This window comes from Oncorhynchus clarkii, chromosome 17 (assembly GCF_045791955.1).
Source record: "Oncorhynchus clarkii lewisi isolate Uvic-CL-2024 chromosome 17, UVic_Ocla_1.0, whole genome shotgun sequence".
Classification (NCBI taxonomy): Eukaryota; Metazoa; Chordata; class Actinopteri; order Salmoniformes; family Salmonidae; genus Oncorhynchus; species Oncorhynchus clarkii.
This window is the reverse complement of record NC_092163.1, coordinates 38,942,160-38,963,139: the sequence shown is the minus strand read 5'-3', so window position 1 is coordinate 38,963,139 and position 20,980 is coordinate 38,942,160. Positions and strand designations below refer to the sequence as shown.

Here is a 20,980-nt window from a genome sequence, read left to right as displayed (position 1 = left end):
AAGTGGTGCTTATATACAATGGCAAGAAAAGGTATGTGAACCCTTTGGAAATACCTGGATTTATGCATAAATTGGTCATAACACTTTAACTGATCTTCATCTAATTCCTAACAACAGACAAACACTGTCTGCTTAAACTAATAACACACAAACACTTGTGTCTTTATTGAACACACCGTGTAAACATTCACAGTGCAGGGTGGGAAAAGTATTTGAACCCTTGGATTTAACTGGTTGAACCTCCTTTGGCAGCAATAACCTTGACAAAATGTTTTCTGTAGTTGCGGATCAGACCTGCACAACGGTCAGGAGGAATTTTGGAACATTCCTCTTTAAAAAACTGTTTCATTTCACCAATATTCTTGGGATGTCTGGTGTGAACTGCTCTCTTGAGGTCATGCAACAGCACCTCATTCGGGTTGAGGTCAGGACTCTGACTGGGCCACTCCAGAAGACGTATTTTCTTCTGTTGAAGCCATTCTGTTGTTGAATTACTTCTGTGTTTTGGGTCGTTGTCCTGTTGGATCACCCAACTTCTGGGTGATGTCCGGTTGAGCTTCAATTGGCGGACAGATAGCCTTACATTCTCCTGCAAAATGTCTTGATAAACTTGGGAAATCTGTCGATGATAGCAAGCTGTCCAGGCCCTGAGGCAGAAAGCCAGCCCCAAACCATGATGCTCCCTCCACCATACTTTGCAGTTGGGTTGAGGTTTTGATGTTGGTGTGCTGTGCCTTTTTTTCTCCACACATAGTGCCATAGTGCTGTGTCTTCCTTCCAAACAACTCAACTGTAGTTTCATCTGTCCACAGAATATTTTGCCAGTAGCGCTGTGGAACATTCTGGTGCTCTTTTGCAAATTTCAGACTTGCAGCAATGTTGTTGTTTTTTAACAGCAGTGGCTACTTCTGTGGTGTCCTCCCATGAACACCATTCTTGTTTAGTGTTTTACATATTGCAGACTCGTCAACAGAGATGTTCCAGAGATTTCTGTACGTTTTTAGCTGACATTCTTCTTGACCAGTTTAGGCCAGGAGCACACTACCTCACAACACCTCCACTCTTTACTCTGCTGTGGCTAATTATTGGTAATAGGGTTGCAACCGGTAACTTGCCAAAGTTTTCCAGAAATCCTGGTTAGAAGATTCCACATTTCCTGCTTATTCCCTCCTGATTCTGATAATCTTCCAACCGTGATTTCTGGAGAAAAAAAATGAAATTTTTAGAAAGATTTTGCTACCCTAGGTGATAGGTTTGATTAAAAAAATATATTTTCATTGCATATTAGATACACATGCGCTACAGTGTGAACGTCTTGATATCTTGTATTTACTGTCAAATTCCAAGATGCAACTAAACGTGTGGATACACTGGATAATGAGTTATTATAACGTATAAGTATGGTGTTTAATACAGTTGGTGTTTAATGGAATTAGGACATGTGGGTTTCATGGAGAGATAGTAGCAGAAATCCCTGAGCCTCGGGATAGGAGGGTTTAGGATGCGTCCAAAATGGCAACCTATTCCCATACGGACCCTGGTCAAATGTAGTGCACTATGAAGGAGATAGAGCACCACTTAGGATGCAAGCCCTATTCTCTGTGCTGCAGCTAGCCCTGTTTTCAGACCAGGCAGTTTTTCCAACTAATCTTTCAGCCAAAAGCCGACAAGCTCGCTCTCCAGTTGGTTTTCATTGTTTGACTAAATCATGAATGACTTTGTAATTAAATCTTGATTCCATCATGTTCGCTCCTCGTGCGAATTCTCTGAAATCAGCCGATCCTTCATGGCTTCACATTATGGTTTAACCACGTCTGATTTTTATCGCCTTATGCTCTAATTTCATTTCCGCCTTTCTATCTGCTCTCTCCCTCTTTCTATCTGCTCTCTCCCTCTTTCTATCTGCTCTCTCCCTCTTTCTATCTGCTCTCTCCCTCTTTCTATCTGCTCTCTCCCTCTTTCTATCTGCTCTCTCCCTCTTTCTATCTGCTCTCTCCCTCTTTCTATCTGCTCTCTCCCTCTTTCTATCTGCTCTCTCCCTCTTTCTATCTGCTCTCTCCCTCTTTCTATCTGCTCTCTCCCTCTTTCTATCTGCTCTCTCCCTCTTTCTTTGCTGCTTTTCTTTTTCTCTCCAGGCTATTATCTTCCACTCTTCAATTCAGTTCAATTGAAATGGCTTTAATATCCCCAAACCAATGGTTATTGATGCCATGGCAAAGATAGCATGCGATACAGGTCTTCAAAATAGGGATCTCTCCTCTCCTCTCCTCTCCTCTCCTCTCCTCTCCTCTCCTCTCCTCTCCTCTCCTCTCCTCTCCTCTCCTCTCCTCTCCTCTCCTCTCCTCTCCTCTCCTCTCCTCTCCCCTCCTCTCCTCTCCTCTCCTCTCCTCTCCTCTCCTCTCCTCTCCTCTCCTCTCCCCTCCCCTCCCCTCCCCTCCCCTCCCCTCCTCTCCCCTCCCCTCCCCTCCCCTCCCCTCCCCTCCTCTCCTCTCCTCTCCTCTCCTCTCCTCTCCCCTCCCCTCCCCTCCCCTCCTCTCTTCTCCTCTCCTCTCCTCTCCTCTCCTCTCCTCTCCTCTCCCCTCCCCTCCCCTCCCCTCCCCTCCCCTCCCCTCCCCTCCTCTCCTCTCCTCTCCTCTCCCTGATGAAATGATCAGCCTGTAGACAGCAGAGGATGTTGTTATTGGGACACCTGACCCCCCCCCCCCCCCCCCCCCCCCCCCCGCATAAGACCAGCATGTTATCGTCACATTCACTTAAAACAAAGAATTCAGTGTAGTCTGATGCAGTCTTATCTCTGTCATAGCAGCTCTTGTTCTATCTAATGCAACGCATACGCCTGAAACACACATACACTCACTGGTACACACGCATCCCAACAAATACACGCATGCATGCACCACACATACGTACAAATATAAAATGGGGTCCGGAATATCTTGTGCTGCTTAAAATGTAACCTATAAATGTAACCTATATTTAACTAGGCAAGTCAGTTAAGAGCAAATTCTTATTTACAATGACGGCCTACCCCGGCGACTCTGGGACAACTGTGCGCCACCCTATGGGACTCCCAATCACGGCCGGATGTGATACAGCCTGGATTCGAACCAGGGTGCATTTGACCTCTGGGCCACTCGGGAGCCCAAATTGGCACCCTTGATAGAGATGAGCAAAGAATACTGTATAAAAATAAAATCATTCAAATACGGCACTATATTGTATGCTCAAAAATAGCTCAGAGAAAGAGATTTTAGTAATATTTATTTCCTAAAAAAGATACGGGTCAATATTATTTGATATTATTTGTGTTTTCAATGCCTTTCGATATCTCACCGTGCGAGGATAAAAGCACTGGGCCTTTTTCAAAAATGTTTTATGAGTTGGAGAACGTCTGCATGTATGTAAACATCCGTCTAGGTACACCATTAGTGAGGATCATTCACACAACTAAAGGACAACACAGGAAAAAACGTCTGATGAAACTGCCGTTCCTCACAATAAAATGGCAGCTCTTAAGATTGTTCAATTCAAGCCACAGGCTTTCAATGGGTTTCAGGTTCAGAGACTGAGATGGCCGTTGCAAAATGCAGATTTTGTGGCAAATATAACCATTTCTTTGTGGATGTTGATGTGTAATTAGGGTTATTGTCTTCCTGGAAGATCCACAAAGTTTGTCCTGGTACTTGGTAAAGTTCATGATGACGTTGACCTCAACAAGGGCCCCAGGACCAGTGGAGGCAAAATTGCCCCATATCATCAACAATCCGCCACCATATTTTACAGTAGGTATTGGGGTTATTTTCGGGCTCATGCGTTCTCATTTCGATGCCAAACCCACCACTGGTGTGCGAGGCCACAGAGCTCTATTTTCAGGTCATCTGACCAAAACACCGGTTCCAATCCAACTGCCAATGCTGTTAAGCAAACTCTAGGAGTTTGTTGCATGACATGAAAATAGAGGTATTTTTGAGCATACAGTATAGTATTTGAATTACATCTTTTTTTAAAGTCATTTTTGCTCATCTTTATCCACGGTGTCAATCATTTCGGACCCCAATTTACATGCACATGCGCGAGCGCGCACACAACATCCATCTTCCCTTTTCAGATGACGAGATGAGCATGGATGATTGACAATCCTGCAATTGGTTGATGGCATATCACGGCCATATGTTAGACCCTGTTAATGCCACTCTAAATTGCATGGCTGCCATGACGTTGTTTTTATGCGTCCTCGTCTTCAGCCTCACACCACCAAAACTGTCTACGTCTCAAATGGCAGCCTATTCCCTATTTAGTGCACTACTTTTTTAAACTTTTTTTTACCCCCTTTTTTCCCCCAATTTCGTGGTATCCAATTGTTTAGTAGCTACTATCTTGTCTCATCGCTACAACTCCCGTACGGGCTCGGGAGAGACGAAGGTTGAAAGTCATGCGTCCTCCGATACACAACCCAACCAAGCCGCACTGCTTCTTAACACAGCGCGCATCCAACCCGGAAGCCAGCCGCACCAATGTGTCGGAGGAAACACCGTGCACCTGGCAACCTTGGTTAGCGCTCACTGCGCCCGGCCCGCCACAGGAGTCGCTGGTGCACGATGAGTCGCGGACGGTTACGACAGAGCCTGGGCGCGAACCCTGAGTCTCTGGTGGCACAGCTGGCGCTGCAGTACAGCACCCTTAACCACTGCACCACCCGGGAGGCCCTGTGCACTACTTTTAACCAAAATATATAGGGAATCGGGTGCCACTTGGGAATCGTCCAATGAGTTCCATTCCACCAGGATGAGGATGGCACATTGGCCTATCATAAATCAACTGTGAGGGGAGGTCAGGGCTGCTGTGTGCTGAACACTAGGACAGTGTCTCTAATGGCACCCCATTCCTTATGTAGTGCACTACTTTTGACCAGAGCCCTCCTATTCTTCCTCCTCCTCTTCCTCCCCATCAACCTCAATATAGAGCGATACAGACAATGTAATGTCATTGCACCGTAAGTAGATCTGTGCTGTGCAGTAGGCAGGCAGCCACGCAGACCAACTCAGTCCATGGTAACTGGGTTCGAGGTTAAATCTCATGGTCCTGTGCTTTCTCACGGGCTAGATCAAGCGGAACACTCTGCCTCTCTCTCTCTCTGTCTCCCTGACAGCCTGTGACAAGCTCACCCAGGGCTCAGCTGAAAAAATACCAACACCCACGGACACACTGCTCCCTCAGTTTCTCTGTCTCTCTTACCCTCTGTGTCTTTATCTATTTCGCTCTCGCTCGCTCTCTCTCTTACCCTCTCTGTATCTTTCTCTCTCTCTATATATATATTTCTCTCTCTCTCTCTCTCTCTCTCACCCTCTGTGTCTTTATCTATTTCGCTCTCGCTCGCTCTCTCTCTTACCCTCTCTGTCTATCTATTTCTCTCTCTCTCTTACCCTCTCTGTATCTTTCTCTCTCTCTATTTCTCTCGTATCCTCTCTGTCTTTATCTATTGTTCTCTCTCTCTCTCTCTCTTATCCTCTCTGTCTTTATCTATTGCTCTCTCTCTCTCTCCCCCCATCTAATTCTGTTCGATTTCACTCTTTCTTCCCCTCTCTGAACCCCATCTCTACTCCTCTCCTCCCATTCTCTCCTCTGTCTTATTCTCTCCTCCCCTCCTCATGTATCCTCCCATTCTCTCCTATCTTTCCCATTTCAAGCCTGGGGCATCTCATCTCTTGTCCACTCTTATTTGCACACACTCACTCCAATATATGTTCATCTCATATACAGTACAGTACAGTACAGTTCTCTCTCTCTCTCTCTCTCTCTCTCTCTCTCTCTCTCTCTCTCTCTCTCTCTCTCTCTCTCTCTCTCTCTCTCTCTCTCTCTCTCTCTCTCTCTCTCTCTCTCTCTCTCTCTCTCTCTCTCTCTCTCTCTCTCTCTCTCTCTCTCTCTCTCTCTCTCTCTCACACACACACACACACACACACACACACACACACACAGACACATTGCTGCATCATCAGAGGGCCAGTGAGTAGTGTGGTTGGAGCTGGTCCTGGGTCAGAGCCCAGTGGATGGCCAGTCTCAGTCCCAAGATTAATTACCTTACTGTGGGTTATTTACCTTGGCCCTTACCTGGCCCTCCCAACAGGCCTTGGTCCTCGCCACTGGAGAATTCATCACCATCACCCCACCTGCATTATCTTCTCTCTGGAACACTGACTCACTGAATTGCCCATAGGGCTCTAGTCAAAAGTAGTGCACTAGTTAGGGAATAGGGTGGCATTTTGGATGCAGACACTGACTTCCTGACTCACATTCTATAAACCGGACCACATTCTATAAACCGGACCACATTCTATAAACCGGTCCACATTCTATAAACCGGACCACATTCTATAAACCGGTCCACATTCTATAAACCGGACCACATTCTATAAACCGGACCACATTCTCTAAACAGGACCACATTCTATAAACCGAACCACATTCTATAAACCGGACCACATTCTATAAACCGGTCCACATTCTATAAACCGGACCACATTCTATAAACCGGTCCACATTCTATAAACCGGACCACATTCTATAAACCGGACCACATTCTCTAAACAGGACCACATTCTCTAAACCGGACCACATTCTCTAAACCGGACCACATTCTCTAAACAGGACCACATTCTATAAACCGGACCACATTCTCTAAACAGGACCACATTCTCTAAACCGGACCACATTCTCTAAACCGGACCACATTCTATAAACCGGTCCACATTCTATAAACCGGACCACATTCTATAAACCGGACCACATTCTCTAAACAGGACCACATTCTCTAAACCGGACCACATTCTATAAACCGGACCACATTCCATAAACCGGACCACATTCTATAAACCGGACCACATTCCATAAACCGGACCACATTCTCTAAACCGGACCACATTCTCTAAACCGGAATTCTCTAAATAGGACCACATTCTCTAAACCGGACCACATTCTCTAAACCGGACTACATTCTATAAACCGGACCACATTCTATAAACCGGACCACATTCTCTAAACCGGACCACATTCTCTAAACCGGAATTCTCTAAACAGGACCACATTCTCTAAACCGGACCACATTCTCTAAACCGGACTACATTCTATAAACCGGACCACATTCTATAAACCGGACCACATTCTCTAAACCGGACCACATTCTCTAAACCGGAATTCTCTAAACAGGACCACATTCTCTAAACCGGACCACATTCTCTAAACCGGAATTCTCTAAACAGGACCACATTCTCTAAACCGGACCACATTCTCTAAACCGGACCACATTCTATAAACCGGACCACATTCTCTAAACCGGACCACATTCTCTAAACAGGACCACATTCTCTAAACCGGACCACATTCTCTAAACCGGACCACATTCTCTAAACCGGACCACATTCTCTAAACCGGAATTCTCTAAACAGGACCACATTCTCTAAACAGGACCACATTCTCTAAACCGGACCACATTCTATAAACCGGTCCACATTCTATAAACTGGACCACATTCTCTAAACCAGACCACATTCTCTAAACAGGACCACATTCTCTAAACCAGACCACATTCTTTAAACAGGACCTCATTCTCTAAACAGGACCTCATTCTCTAAACAGGACCTCATTCTCTAAACAGTATAACTTAAAAATATATATATATATATTCCCCCCCTAACAGTTCCACAAGGCCGATCAGAAGCAGGTACTACCTCGGTGAGGTGTGGGTTGGGGTTGAAGCCACACTGGTTGCACACCGTGGATCGGCACTGGGTGCAGGTGCTGCAGTTTGGCTGGTTGTCCTCCGTGGTGCCCGTCAGGTCGGCCGTCTTACAGACGGGGCACAGCTTGCTGCTGGGCATGGGGGCGATCTGGGGCACGGAGTAGGGTGAGGTGGGGGTGACGGCGGGGGACACCGATGGGGACCGTCCTGTCCTGCTACTACCCACGTCCACCTGGAGGTTCTTGCGGGCGACGTGGCTCTGACCCTGCTGCTCCTTCTGGGAGGCTAGGCGGTCCCCCGTCCCAGGCCCAGTCTGGACCCCCGCCTTGGGCCCGGACCCAGGGTCTGTCTGGGGGAGTCTTCCAGAGATGCTGTGGAGGACAGACACACGTTACACTCTCGTTAGAGGATGTTAGGTTACACATCAGAAAAACAGGCCTTTTGGGGGTCAAAAATTGAACTGAAACCTCCTAAAGTGTTAAACAGGGAGCAATGATTTTGAATATCACAAGTAACAACATTTAAACATACCTATTTATTTGGTCATGAATCCTGAATGAAAGGGTTTGCAAGTTGCCAATTTGCTTTGGCCAATACCAATATGGGCACGAAAAATGAAAGACAGTGTGAGCTGGAGAAATGGTCTGTTTTCTCCTGGTGAGATAAGAGGAGAACAGCGTTTGGCTCCTTCAAAGAGCGGTGAATGTTTTTTATCCCTTTCTGCTTCACTGCTTCCTCTTCCTCGCCCACAGTTTTCAGCCTTCTGATCCCCTTCTGACCCCCTGGCAGTGGAAAAGACAGGCTGAGTCTCGCATGGCACCCTATTCCCTATATAGTGCACTACTTTTGACCAGAGCCCAGGTCATAAATAGTGCACTAAATAGGGAATAGGGGGCCATTTGAGGCACAGCCTCAGTTTCCCCTACAGCATAGTAGCTCTGGAGATGGAAGGAAGAAGTAGGCAACTGGACAAAACACTCGCCCTCTCCATCACACACACACACACACAGACACACACACCTCGCCAACCCCGCGGGTCCGCTGAGTACTGAACCAAGCATGCATACATGTAATTCAAGTAGTGGTTTGTGTTGAGTCTATATGGAATAAATGTGCTGGTGTCTGCAGCCTATGAGAGGTTTAGATTGAGTCTTGGGTATGGAAAATGCCTTTCCGGTGACCTGTCTCTGTGAACTTAACACTGTTAGGAAGAAAAGACGAGACGAGAAGGTGGTTTAAAATCAGACGTTAGCAGCACTAACAACTTCCCCTCTTGTCTCTTTTTCTCTTCCCCAATCTGCCCTCTCTGCCCCGCAGACACCCGCCCACGGAGTGGCTACAGCAATTCAAACAGAAGTCCTAGCTTTTTGCTTCCCTGTGAGAACGAGCCACGCTACGCAGGCCTTTGTTTCGATACGCACGTCTTCTTCAAAGTCCAGGAGCCTCCTTCAGTAGTCAAGACTCTGTTCGGCAGCACACCACTTCCAAGGGCGGGAGAAGGAGATGGAAATGAGGGAAGAGGAGAATGAAAATAGAACTGTTTGTGACAGTGAGTCACTGAAGACGGGCTGAGTAGAGTGGAGCAGAGCAGCATGTTGTGAAGCAGCGCTCAAATCACCCGTTTTTCGCTCTCACTCTCTCTCTAGGAACCGTTCTGTTCACCTAAGACCTGCTCACAGAAACACTAGCACTATAAAAGGCTTGACATGAAGTCTCCTCGACAAAGTATTCCTGGCAGTGTGCCAATAGGATCCGTAATAATGAGCCGAATGAAAAGGAGCTGAGCTAGGCTCCCGGGTTACATCAAATATACATCTACGAGATGCATAATGTCTTATTGGAAGAGCGCCAAGCATGTTGTTCTACATTGGGCAAAGTGACCATCACGGTAGTAATACTGGCCATCAGCTATCACCGTTCAACTCGCGGAAAACAATGCATTTCTCCATTCCATCGTTCACAACTTTATTACTAACAACTGCAACTAGTTTGGAAAGGGGTCAAATGAAGCAGTATTAAAAAAGATACGTTTGGTGGCAACTAAAATGTTTTTATTTGGGTTCAAAACCTATCGTTGTGCTAATGAAGGCTTGTAGAGTGGAATCCCCTGTGGTCCTGACAAAGCCCAAGCCTCAGGCGTTAAACAAACAAAGCCCAAACCTCAGGCGATAGACAAACAATGCCAAACGCACACACACACACACACACACACACACACACACACACCAGGCATTAAAACCAAACGGCAGGAAGCCACGAGTGGGATAGCAGCGCTCTATGCTCATCCATATGCTCATCCACCTCTTCAAAACAACCTCTTCAGACGCTTTCATCCACCAGTGAACAGCACTCTGTTGAAAGCAAAGCACCTTGGGATTTTGCATCTGTTGTTATTAAGCAATAAGAGGAAAGGCAGGTGGTTTGCTTTATCCCAGAGTGAAAAGCATAAACGCTTGGTGCAACTCTCCTCTCCGATAAGCGTCGCTCTGAGTCTGGTGCCAGTGGAAGTGAGTAGGAAGCAGAGCCTTTTGTTGGTGTGCGGTTAGAGCGAGAGAGCTAGGCTCCGAACCACCGTGCCAAATACCAATGTCAGAGACGAACAAGTGAACAGCGTTTGCTTACCTACACAGCTCAACAACGCATCTGCAGTAGGCCTACCGATGTACAGTGTGTACAGCAATTACCTTCAGTGAAGGCTACTATAGAACACAACATTCTGAGTACAGACAGATATCTATGATCTCAGCCATTACAAATGAATCCACAGCATGCAGTGTATCCTCTCAGTACGGAGGCCTCTCCCCTCACTGCACAGATAGTAATAGAATCATATAGGCCATTTAGCAGAAACCTTTATTCAAAGCACTTTGCAATCATGCGTGCATACGTTTTTTTGTATGGGTGGCCTCAGCGGGAATCGAACCCACAATCCAGGCGCCACGCTCTACCAACTGAGCCACATGGAAAATTGGCCAAGACAGAATTCCAGGCACGGACAGATATTCAGACACTGTCGGAGGTACAACCACAGCTGCTGTACTCAGCACACAGAGCTCCTCCGTGAAGAGACAGGCGGCGCTGACCTCCTCAGAACCAACCCAGGGCTGTGCTCACTAATGGCGCTTCATGTGGGACCTTTTAGCAGTGAATTATTCCAATCTATACGCAATATATATTGAAATAAATGGACAGGCAATTACCATTTCCTTTATGAACATGGTCAGTGGCAGGGAACTCAATATTTCAGCAGCAGGAGATGGTGCTGGGGTGTCTCTCAAATGTAACCCTATTCCCCTTTATAGTGCACTCCTTTTGACTCATAGGTCCTGAAAGTAGTGCACTATATGGGGAATAGTGTGCCGTTGGAGAAGCAGACCGGGTTTCTCTGACTCCCTCCCATCTTTCTCCTGATAGAGGTAATAGTCTGGAGAAAATCTCACACCCCAGAGAGTTTCTTAGTTTGTACATAGATTTACATCATCCCCTCTGTCTTCTACTGGAAGGGAAATGGCTAGCCAGCTGAGAGTGAGAATTAGATTGTCTCTCTCTCTCTCTGTCTCTGTCTGTCTGTCTGTCTGTCTCTATGTATGTGTGTGTGTGTGTGTGTGTGTGTGTGTGTGTGTGTGTGTGTGTGTGTGTGTGTGTGTGTGTGTGTGTGTGTGTGTGTGTGTGTGTGTGTGTGTGTGTGTGTGTGTGTGCATTTGTTTAACAAAGACACTCAGACACTGCATGACATTCCTACTCAAATGTTGTGTGTGTGTGTGTGTGTGTGTGTGTGTGTGTGTGTGTGTGTGTGTGTGTGTGTGTGTGTGTGTGCGCGTGCGTGTGCGTGCGCGTGTGCGTGCTTGTGTGCGTGTGTGTGTGCGCGTATGTGTGTGTGTGCACGAGGAAGAGGGATAAGTAGGAACGTAAGAGAGTTTCCATGTGAACATACTGTGAACGTAATATGTGTGCACAACATGTTCAGTATTGTGAAGGCTCTCAGATCCAAATATCCGTGTACTGTATGTTTGTGAGATTCCATGGTAGTAAACTGATACAACCACCTATCATCACTATCAGCTTGATCAAGTCAACCACTGATGCTCTTTTTACTGTGGGAACAACACCATGGATCATTCAGAGACAAGGTGAAACATCACAAAGGATAAATCACAGTAGGGAAGAGCTTGTGTGTTTATCACAAATGGCCCCCTGTTCCCTTTATGGGACCATTGAGCTCTCGTCAAAAGTAGTGCATTATATAGGGAAAAGGGGACCATTGGGCCCTGGTCAATAGCAGTGCACAAGAATAGGGAATAGGGGGCCATTTGGGATGCATCATGATGAATGAATCGCCTGGTCTTGGCCACGTCTGGGGTTTGGGAGCCATTGTGAAAATATGCCATTATTTGATTATAATATTTTGAATATGCCATTATTCCAAAACATGTCAATATCTGCAAGTAACATAGATCTTGATTCAAGGCAACGATGTGGCCAAGATTGCAGGGAGGGAGCCATTTCCCCGAGCTTTTCTATCACCTAGGTGGCAGTGCAATGAAAAATAACGCAGAATGACGACAGGACTATGATGGGGTCCGCGGTACCTTATTCCATATTTAGTACACTACTTTTGACCAAGGACCATAGGGCTCTGGTCAAAAGTAGTGCACTATATAGGGCACAGGGTGCCATTTGGGACATATTCTGTGCCTGTCTGCACATTCCAAGCTGACCCTTGAGTCTCTGTGGACGCACAAATGGCAGGGATATTCCTGTGGAAATCCGAAATGGGACCCTAGACTCTATATAGTGGCCTGGTTTTGACATGGGTCCATAGCAGTGCCGTGCACCATATTAGAAATGGGGTGCCATTTCAGACACAGGTCTTTAACACAAATCAACTCAGAATAATTAGATGGGCCCTGGTCAAAAGTAGTGCACCATTTGGGATGCAAATAATCCTCAACGGTCATTATCAAATCTATCTGATTGCATACTGCGGATCAATGACGAACCAACCAAGCAGCCATGATTGAGAGGACAATCACGTGACCGGGTGTCTGATCCATTAGGCAACGTATGAGTCCCAAATGGAACCCTATTCCCTGTGGGACCCTGGTCAAAAGTAGTGCACTACATGGGGAATTAGGGCACCATTTGGGATGCAAAGCATACAAATGCTGATTAGCAACAGCTACTCCCATGGGCCTTGTGGAGGGGTATCTGAGTAAGCCTAGAGACATGTGGTTGTCTGGCAGCTACAGCTTGGAGTGCTTGGGTTCATCATAGACCTCTGTTTTTTTCTAGGCCATTTCTACGACTACTGCTTAACATTACCAGATGTTCAGCTAAATTAAAAATACACTCTGCATAGTGCAATCTATGCTCCCATGTGCTTCATTGGCATTTTCCACCCTCATCACGTCTGATGAAGACCTAGGTGTGAAAACGTTGCCAATCAAGTTCAGTGGCTCAGTCACCACACACACACACGGTTTGCATCCCAAATGGCACCCTATTCCCTCTATTCTCTATGGGCCCAGGTCAAAAGTAGTGCACTATATAGGGAATAGGGGGCTATATGGGACGTGGATTTAGGTCTCACCTCTGTTAGGCAGTTTGTCGGGAATGTGAGACGAAGATCGCAATGAGCCTTTAAAACCACCTACTGTTTTTTTTAATGAAACATGGTAATGGGTTTCTATCTCTCTCGCCCTCTCTCCCTACCTCTCTCCTTTCTCTCTCTCCAGAGAGACGGCTACACACATATATGTTGCAGTCTCACACCGATTGATTTGCCATGGGCTATTGGCTGAGATATCACCATAAAACATAGCCACGGAAAATGCAGAGCGAACAGCACCAACCGTCGAACCCATCTGTGGTTGTCACAGGCTGGGTGATTTGTGATGTACATGTGGCACCACCCAGAGAGACAGAAATTCACCAGTATGCGAGGAGGAATCTGAATTGAAGTTCACAGAATTCACCTACTGCACATGCAAAAATAGGCATACATGCCTCCTGGACTAGCCTCCTGTGATCCAGAGGGTGTACTTCACTGAAAGAAAGGGGGCCATAGGATTGTTTTGGGGGTGGGGGGGGGGGGATACCCTGGAGGTCCCCCCCACCCCCAGATGTCATAAGCCATGGAAAAAATAAAAATAATAATAATTACAGGAGAATTTCTTGTAGCCTCATGGCAAGATGTGAAGAACACCAGGAAATTTGCTATAAAATTCAGAATTTTCTCAGCCTCATCGCAAAATGTGTAGAATAGCATGAGATTAGCTATACAACTTAAAATGTTTCTCTCTGCCCCATGGCAATATGTGTAGAAATGCAGGAAATTAGCTTTCAAACAGCAAGATTTTCGCTCAGCCTCATTGCAAAGCGTGTAGAATAGCATGGCGTTAGCTATACAACTGCACATTTTTCTCTTTGCCCCATAGCAAAATGTGTAGAATTGAAGAAAGTTAGCTGTTTGTTTCCCCAAAATCACATATCTAAATTATATATATTTACACACTACTGCGACTAAAAGTATGTGGACACCTGCTCACCGAACATCTCACTTCAAAATCATGGGCATTAATATGGAGTTGGTCCCTGTTGCTGCTATAACAGCCTCCTCTCTTCTGGGAAGGCTTTCCACTAGATGTTGGAAAATTGCTGCGGGGACTTGCTTCCATTCAGCTACAAGAGCATTAGTGAGGTCGGGCACTGATGTTGGGTGATTAGGCCTGGCTCGCAGTCGGTGTTTTAATTCATCCCAAAGGTGTTTGATGGGGTTGAGGTCAGAGCTCTGTGCAGGCCAGTCAAGTTCTTCCACACCGATCTGTACAAACCCTTTCTGTATGGACCTCGGTTCGTGCACGGGGGCATTGTCATGCTGAAACAGGAAAGGGCCTTCCCCAAATTGTTTCCACAAAGCTGGAAGCACAGAATCGTCTAAAATCTAATTTTATGCTGTAGTGTTAAGATTTCCCTTAACTGGCACTAAGGGGCCTAACCCAAACCATGAAAAACACCCCCAACCATTATTCCTCCTCCACCAAACTTTACAGTTGGCACTATGCATTGGGGCAGGTAGCGTTCTCCTGCAATCTGTCCAACCCAGATTTGTCCGTCGGACTGCCAGATAGTGAAGCATCACTCCAGAGAACGCGTTTCCACTGCTCCAGATTCCAAAGGTGGGTTTCAATGCTCGGATATTGAAACCCATTTCATGAATCTCCCGACGAACTGTTCTTGTGCTGAGGTTGCTTCCAGAGGCAGTTTGGTAGTGAGTGTTGCAACTGACAGATGATTTTTACGTGCTACGCGCTTCAGCACTCGGTGGTCCCGTTCTGTGAACTTGTGTGGGCTACCACTTCGCTGCTGAGCCGTTGTTGCTCCTAGACATTTCCAACAATTTCCAACAACAATTTTAAGAACTGGAAAGGTGGCATCCTACAACAGTGCTACATTGAAAGTCACTGAGCTCTTCAGTAAGGCCATTCTACTGCCAACGTTTGGATATGTGCTCTATTTAATAAACCTGTCAGCAATGGGTGTGGCTGAAATAGCCGAATCCACTAATTTGAAGTTGTGTCCACACACACACACACACATACATACATACATACATACATACATACATATATATATATATATATATATATATATATATATATATATATATATATACACACACACACACACAGTATGAGTCAAAAGTTTGGACTCATTCAAGGGTTTTTCTTTATTTTTTCTATTTTCTACGTTGTAGAATAATAGTGAAGACATCACAACTATGAAATAACACATATGGAATCATGTAGTAACCAAAAAGGTATTAAACAAATCAAAATATATTTTATATTTGAGATTCTTCAAAGTAGCCACCCTTTGCCTTGATGACAGTTTTGCACACTCTTGGCATTCTCTCAACCAGCTTCATGGGATATTCACCTGGAATGCATTTCAATTAACAGGTATGCCTTGTTAAAAGTTCATTTGTGGAATTTCTTTCCTTCTTAATGCGTTTGAGCCAATCAGTTATGTTGTGACAAGGTAGAGGTGGTATACAGAAGATAGCCCTATTTGGTAAAAGACCAAGTGTTTTCTTCAAGTGCAGTCGCAAAAATCATCAAGCGTTATAATGAAACTGGCTCTCATGAGGACCGCCACAGGAAAGAAAGACCCAGAGTTACCCCTGCTGCTGCAGAGGATAAGTTCATTAGAGTTAACTGCACCTCAGATTGCAGCCCATATAAATGCTTCACAGAGTTGAAGTAACAGATACATCTCAACATAAACTATTCAGAGGAAAATGTGTGAATCAGACCTTCATGATCAAACTGCTGCAAAGAAACCACTACTAAAGGACGCCAATAAGAAGAAGAGACTTGATTGGGCCAAGAAACACTTGCAATGGACATTAGACCAGTGGAAATCTGTCCTTTGGTGTAATGAGTCCAAATGTGCGATTTTTGGTTCCAACCACCGTGTCTTAGATGAACGGATGATCTCCGCATGTGTAGTTCCAACCGTGAAGCATGGAGGAGGAGGTGTTATGGTGTGGGGGTGCTTTGCTGATGACACTGTCTGGGATTTCTTTAGAACTCAAGGCACACATAACCAGCATGGCTACCACAGCATTCTGCAGAGATACACCATCCAATCTGGTGTGCGCTTAGTGGGACTATCATTTGTTTTTCAACAGGACAATGACCCAACACACCTCCAGGCTGTGTAAGGGCTATTTGACAAAGAAGGAGAGGGATGGAGTGCTGCATCAGATGAACAGGACTCCACAATCACCCGACCTCAACCCAATTGAGATTATTTGGGATGAGTTGGACCGCAGAGTGAAGAAAAAGCAGCCAACAAGTGCTCAGCATGTGTAGGAACTCCTTCAAAATTGTTGGAAAAGCATTCCAGGTGAAGATAGTTGAGAGAATGCCAAGTGACTGCAAAGCTGTCATCAAGGCAAAGGGTGGCTACTTTGAAGAATCTAAAATCTAAAAATACATTTGGATTTGTATAACACTTTTTAAGTTACTACATGATTCCATGTGTTATTTAATTGTTTTGATGTCTTCACTATTATTCTACAATGTAGAAAATAGTACAAATAAAGAAAAACACTTCAATGAGTAGGTGTGTCCAAACTTTTGACTGGTACTGTATATACAGTGCATTCGGAAAGTATTCAGACCCCTTGACTTTTTCCACATTTTGTTACGTTACAGCCTTATTCTAAAATATATAAAATAACACAAAAATCCTCATTAATCTACACACAATACCCTGTAAGGAAAAAGTTCAAATAAATAAACAACCTAAAATCACATTTACATAAGTATTCAGACCTTTATGATGTATTATTATTTACCCAGTACTTTGTTGAAGCACCTTTGGTAGCGATTGCAGCCTCAAGTCTTCTTGGGTATGACACTACAAGCTTGGCACACCTGTATTTGGAGTTTCTCCCATTCTTCTCTGCAGATCCTCTCAAGATCTGTCAGGTCTGATGGGAAGCTTCGCTGTACAACTATTTTCAGGTCTCTCCAGAGATCTTCGATCGGGTTCAAGTCCGGACTCTGGCTGGGCCACTCAAGGACATTCAGAGACTTGTCCCGAAACCACTCCTGCGTTGTCTTGGCTGTGTGCTTAGGGTCATTGTACTGTTGGAAGGTGAACCTTCAAAACCCAGTCTGAGGTCCTGAGTGCTCTGGAGCATATTTTGACCAAGGATCTCTCTGCACTTTGCTCCGTTCATCTTTCCCTCGATCCTGACTAGTCTCCCAGTCCCTGCCACTGAAAAACATCCCCACAGCATGATGCTGCCACCACCATGCTTCGCCGTAGGTATGGTTCCAGGTTTACTACAGACATGACACTTGGCATTCAGGCCAAAGAGTTCAATCTTGGTTTCATCAGACCAGAGAATCTTGTTTCTCATGGTCTGAGAGTCCTTTAGGTGCCTTGTGGCACCTAAAAAAAGTGGGCTGTCATGTGCCTTTTACTGAGGAGTGGCTTCTGCCTGCCCACTCCACCATAAAGGCCTGATCGGTGGAGTGCTGCAGAGATGGTTGTCCTTCTGGAAGGTCCTCCCATCTCCACAGAGGAACTCTGGAGCTCTGTCAGAGTCACCATTGGGTTATTGGTCACCTCACTGACCAAGGCCCTTTTCCCCCAATTGCTCAGTTTGTGATATCAGTTTTTTGTGATATCAGATTTGTTTTGCAAAAAAACAATAATAATGTTTTCACTTTGTCATTATGGGGTATTGTGTGTAGTAGATTGATGAGGATTGTTTATTTATTTTTATCCATTTTAGAATAAAGCTGTAATGTAACAAAATGTTGAAAAAGTGAAGGGGTCTGAATGCACGGTATATACCGTATATTATTTTGGAGGGTTGGAGGGGGTGGCCTTCACTACCCTATGCGTTCTGTCTCAGACAAGGCTTACATACATGCAAAATAAGCCTATATACTGTACATACTACTGGCAGCGCTATCTGCTGATGGTATTCTGGTCTTCAGCTTGTGTCATCCAGTCACAATGATGTTAGAGACCATCAGTCTGACAATTATCTACACACACAGGATGCTCAGCTGAAGACGTGTGTGTGTGTGTGTGTGTGTGTGTGTGTGTGTGTGTGTGTGTGTGTGTGTGTGTGTGTGTGTGTGTGTGTGTGTGTGTCTGTGTGTGTGTGTGTGTTACAAATGAATAATGAGTAGCAAATGAATATTAATAGTAAACACACAGTAGGCTGGGCTACATTATACAATTGACAAAAGACCATATGGGGAGGGTAAGCGACATTTCTTCTTCGCGTGAGGCATATGATTCACTCGATTCGGCGTTGATGTAACATTAACCATGAAGGTAGCATGCAAACTTTACTTTGCACAGTCCATTTTACTGGCTCATACGTGGGAAAATGTGTATGTTTTATTTACGTCATGGTGCTCCAACAGCAACCGACCATTTAAAAGGTGTGGCGATACAAATGATTCAAGAGTTGGAATCATGGAAACACGTTGGCTCAATCTGCTTTCATCCCATCACCCCGTCTCTAAAGTACAGTATGTTACTAATCTATCCCATCACCCCGTCTCTAAAGTACAGTATGTTACTAATCTATCCCATCACCCCGTCTCTAAAGTACAGTATGTTACTAATCTATCCCATCACCCCGTCTCTAAAGTACAGTATGTTACTAATCCATCCCATCACCCCGTCTCTAAAGTACAGTATGTTACTAATCCATCCCATCACCCCGTCTCTAAAGTACAGTATGTTACTAATCCATCCCATCACCCCGTCTCTAAAGTACAGTATGTTACTAATCTATCCCATCACCCCGTCTCTAAAGTACAGTATGTTACTAATCCATCCCATCACCCCGTCTCTAAAGTACAGTATGTTACTAATCCATCCCATCACCCCGTCTCTAAAGTACAGTATGTTACTAATCCATCCCATCACCCCGTCTCTAAAGTACAGTATGTTACTAATCTATCGTTTTTTCTTTTTCTATTGGAATATTCTCTATTGAAGAAGTGATGATTGTATTTTCTGCTAAGACTCTAACGGTCGCCTTTTAGACCGCTTTTTACCAGGTGTTGTGGTCAATTGACGAGAAAAAACGGTTGCTCTTTCTCTGAATCTACGTCACGTGAAAAGACCACTACAGTCACTGCAGCTGCTTTTCCTCACACGTCACGCCCATCGTGGAATCAAAGTGTAAAAAGCAATGGAATCGCGTATCTACTAAAAGGGCTACATTTTAGAGATCACCAAAAGAGAATGAAAAAAGTATGAACGTGGTGTTTCGCTTCATCGTAAAGAGATGGCCCCTCTAGTATAGCTACAATCTGATATCCCAATCTCACGCACACCGTGCAAGAGCGGGCGTGGAATCTTCATCAATGAAAATGTTCAATTTGGTGGCTACAATATGCTTACGCACGCTATAATTATACAGTATAGAGCTGTGACCATTCACGATTTAAAATGTCTACCTTCTCTTTATAGCTTATACAGTAGCCGACTGCCTTACTTTAGCTCACCCGCCCGTTAACGTGATGTTTTAGCCATTTATGCATGACTGTTGCATCACATTTGTACAAGTAACCGATTCAACAAATGGCTACATTGCAAAACTAGGAATAACCTAGTCTATATGGACAATATGTGTTGACAACGATATTGTAAATAAATAATTAAAAACACCAGCTGTAGCCTATTTTCTCCACACTCTGACAAACGGCCACTACAGGCTATAGCTGATCGTCCACTAAAGGCTACGCTACATGACATGCATCACGATAAATACATTTCCTGGAAACAGAAACACTGTTGTTTTATTGTCACCGTTCTGCAGAGAACTGTCCCAGATAGTACCTGTTAATCCCCGGGCCGGGTCCGGCCCCCGTCCCTCCCGTTGGCGCACCATTGCTGGGCTTGATGAGCTGTCCAGAGCCTGCTGGTGCTGAAATGGAAGTCGGAGCCCCCGGGGAAGGAACAGCGGAGCCGGGCTGCCCCGGCTGGCCCTCACCCTCGATGCTGCCTTCGTTCCCCATCGTCTCAGAAGATGATTCGGAGGAGAGAAACGAAGTTGTAGAGGGTTCTACAGTTAGAATAAAAAACTCAGAGGAAACTCAACGCTGCTCCCCTTCCGCCATCATCACCTATAATTCTGTTTCCTGCACGGAGCACGCGCACTGGCGGAAAGACAGAGGACGCGCGCTGACGCAAAAGGGAGTGAGCGCGTACGGGCGCGTACCCTTAATTGTCGCCTGTCAAGACACTTGAACCGCTATGAAAAACATGACATTTTCCAATATAGAAGCAATTTTAACAGGAAACTGTCATTCATCTCCATTGTTCACTGCATGTTACGTAGGCGTAGTGTTTGTTAATAGGCCTACTATGCTCCACGGAGAGGTGTGTCTCCCGAACAGTGGACCAATTACAGTGGTGCTCTCCAGGTTGTGCAACCTGTTATGCATTAAAGCGCTGAGATGGATTGAAAATAACGACCACGAAATAGAATAAACCAAATCTTCTATGACGCCTGCACGTCTCTTCCTCGTTAAAAGGCTACATTCTCAAAGGGCACTAGACAGATCATGCATCCAAAATGGCACCCTATTCCCTATTTAGTGCACTGCTTTTAACCAGGGCCCATAGGGCTCTGATCAAAAGTAGTAAACTGTATAGAGAATAGGGTGCTATTTGGGTGTCAGCCAGCTGCCCTGT

The 20,980-nt window shown here is 45.3% G+C and overlaps 1 protein-coding gene across 1 annotated transcript in view; it reads right to left on the bottom strand.

The window, feature by feature from the left end:
- The window catches only part of LOC139370795 (bassoon (presynaptic cytomatrix protein) b), a 122,205-nt gene extending 101,904 nt beyond the window's left edge, over positions 1 to 20,301 (bottom strand). Inside the window, exons 1-2 of the mRNA XM_071110566.1 lie at positions 20,123 to 20,301; positions 7,725 to 8,106 (exon numbers count right to left, since the gene is read on the bottom strand). Of these exons, the coding sequence (XP_070966667.1) occupies positions 7,725 to 8,106; positions 20,123 to 20,301 (561 nt within the window). The remainder of the gene's footprint in view (positions 1 to 7,724; positions 8,107 to 20,122) is intronic.
- Positions 20,302 to 20,980: the final 679 nt, after the last annotated feature.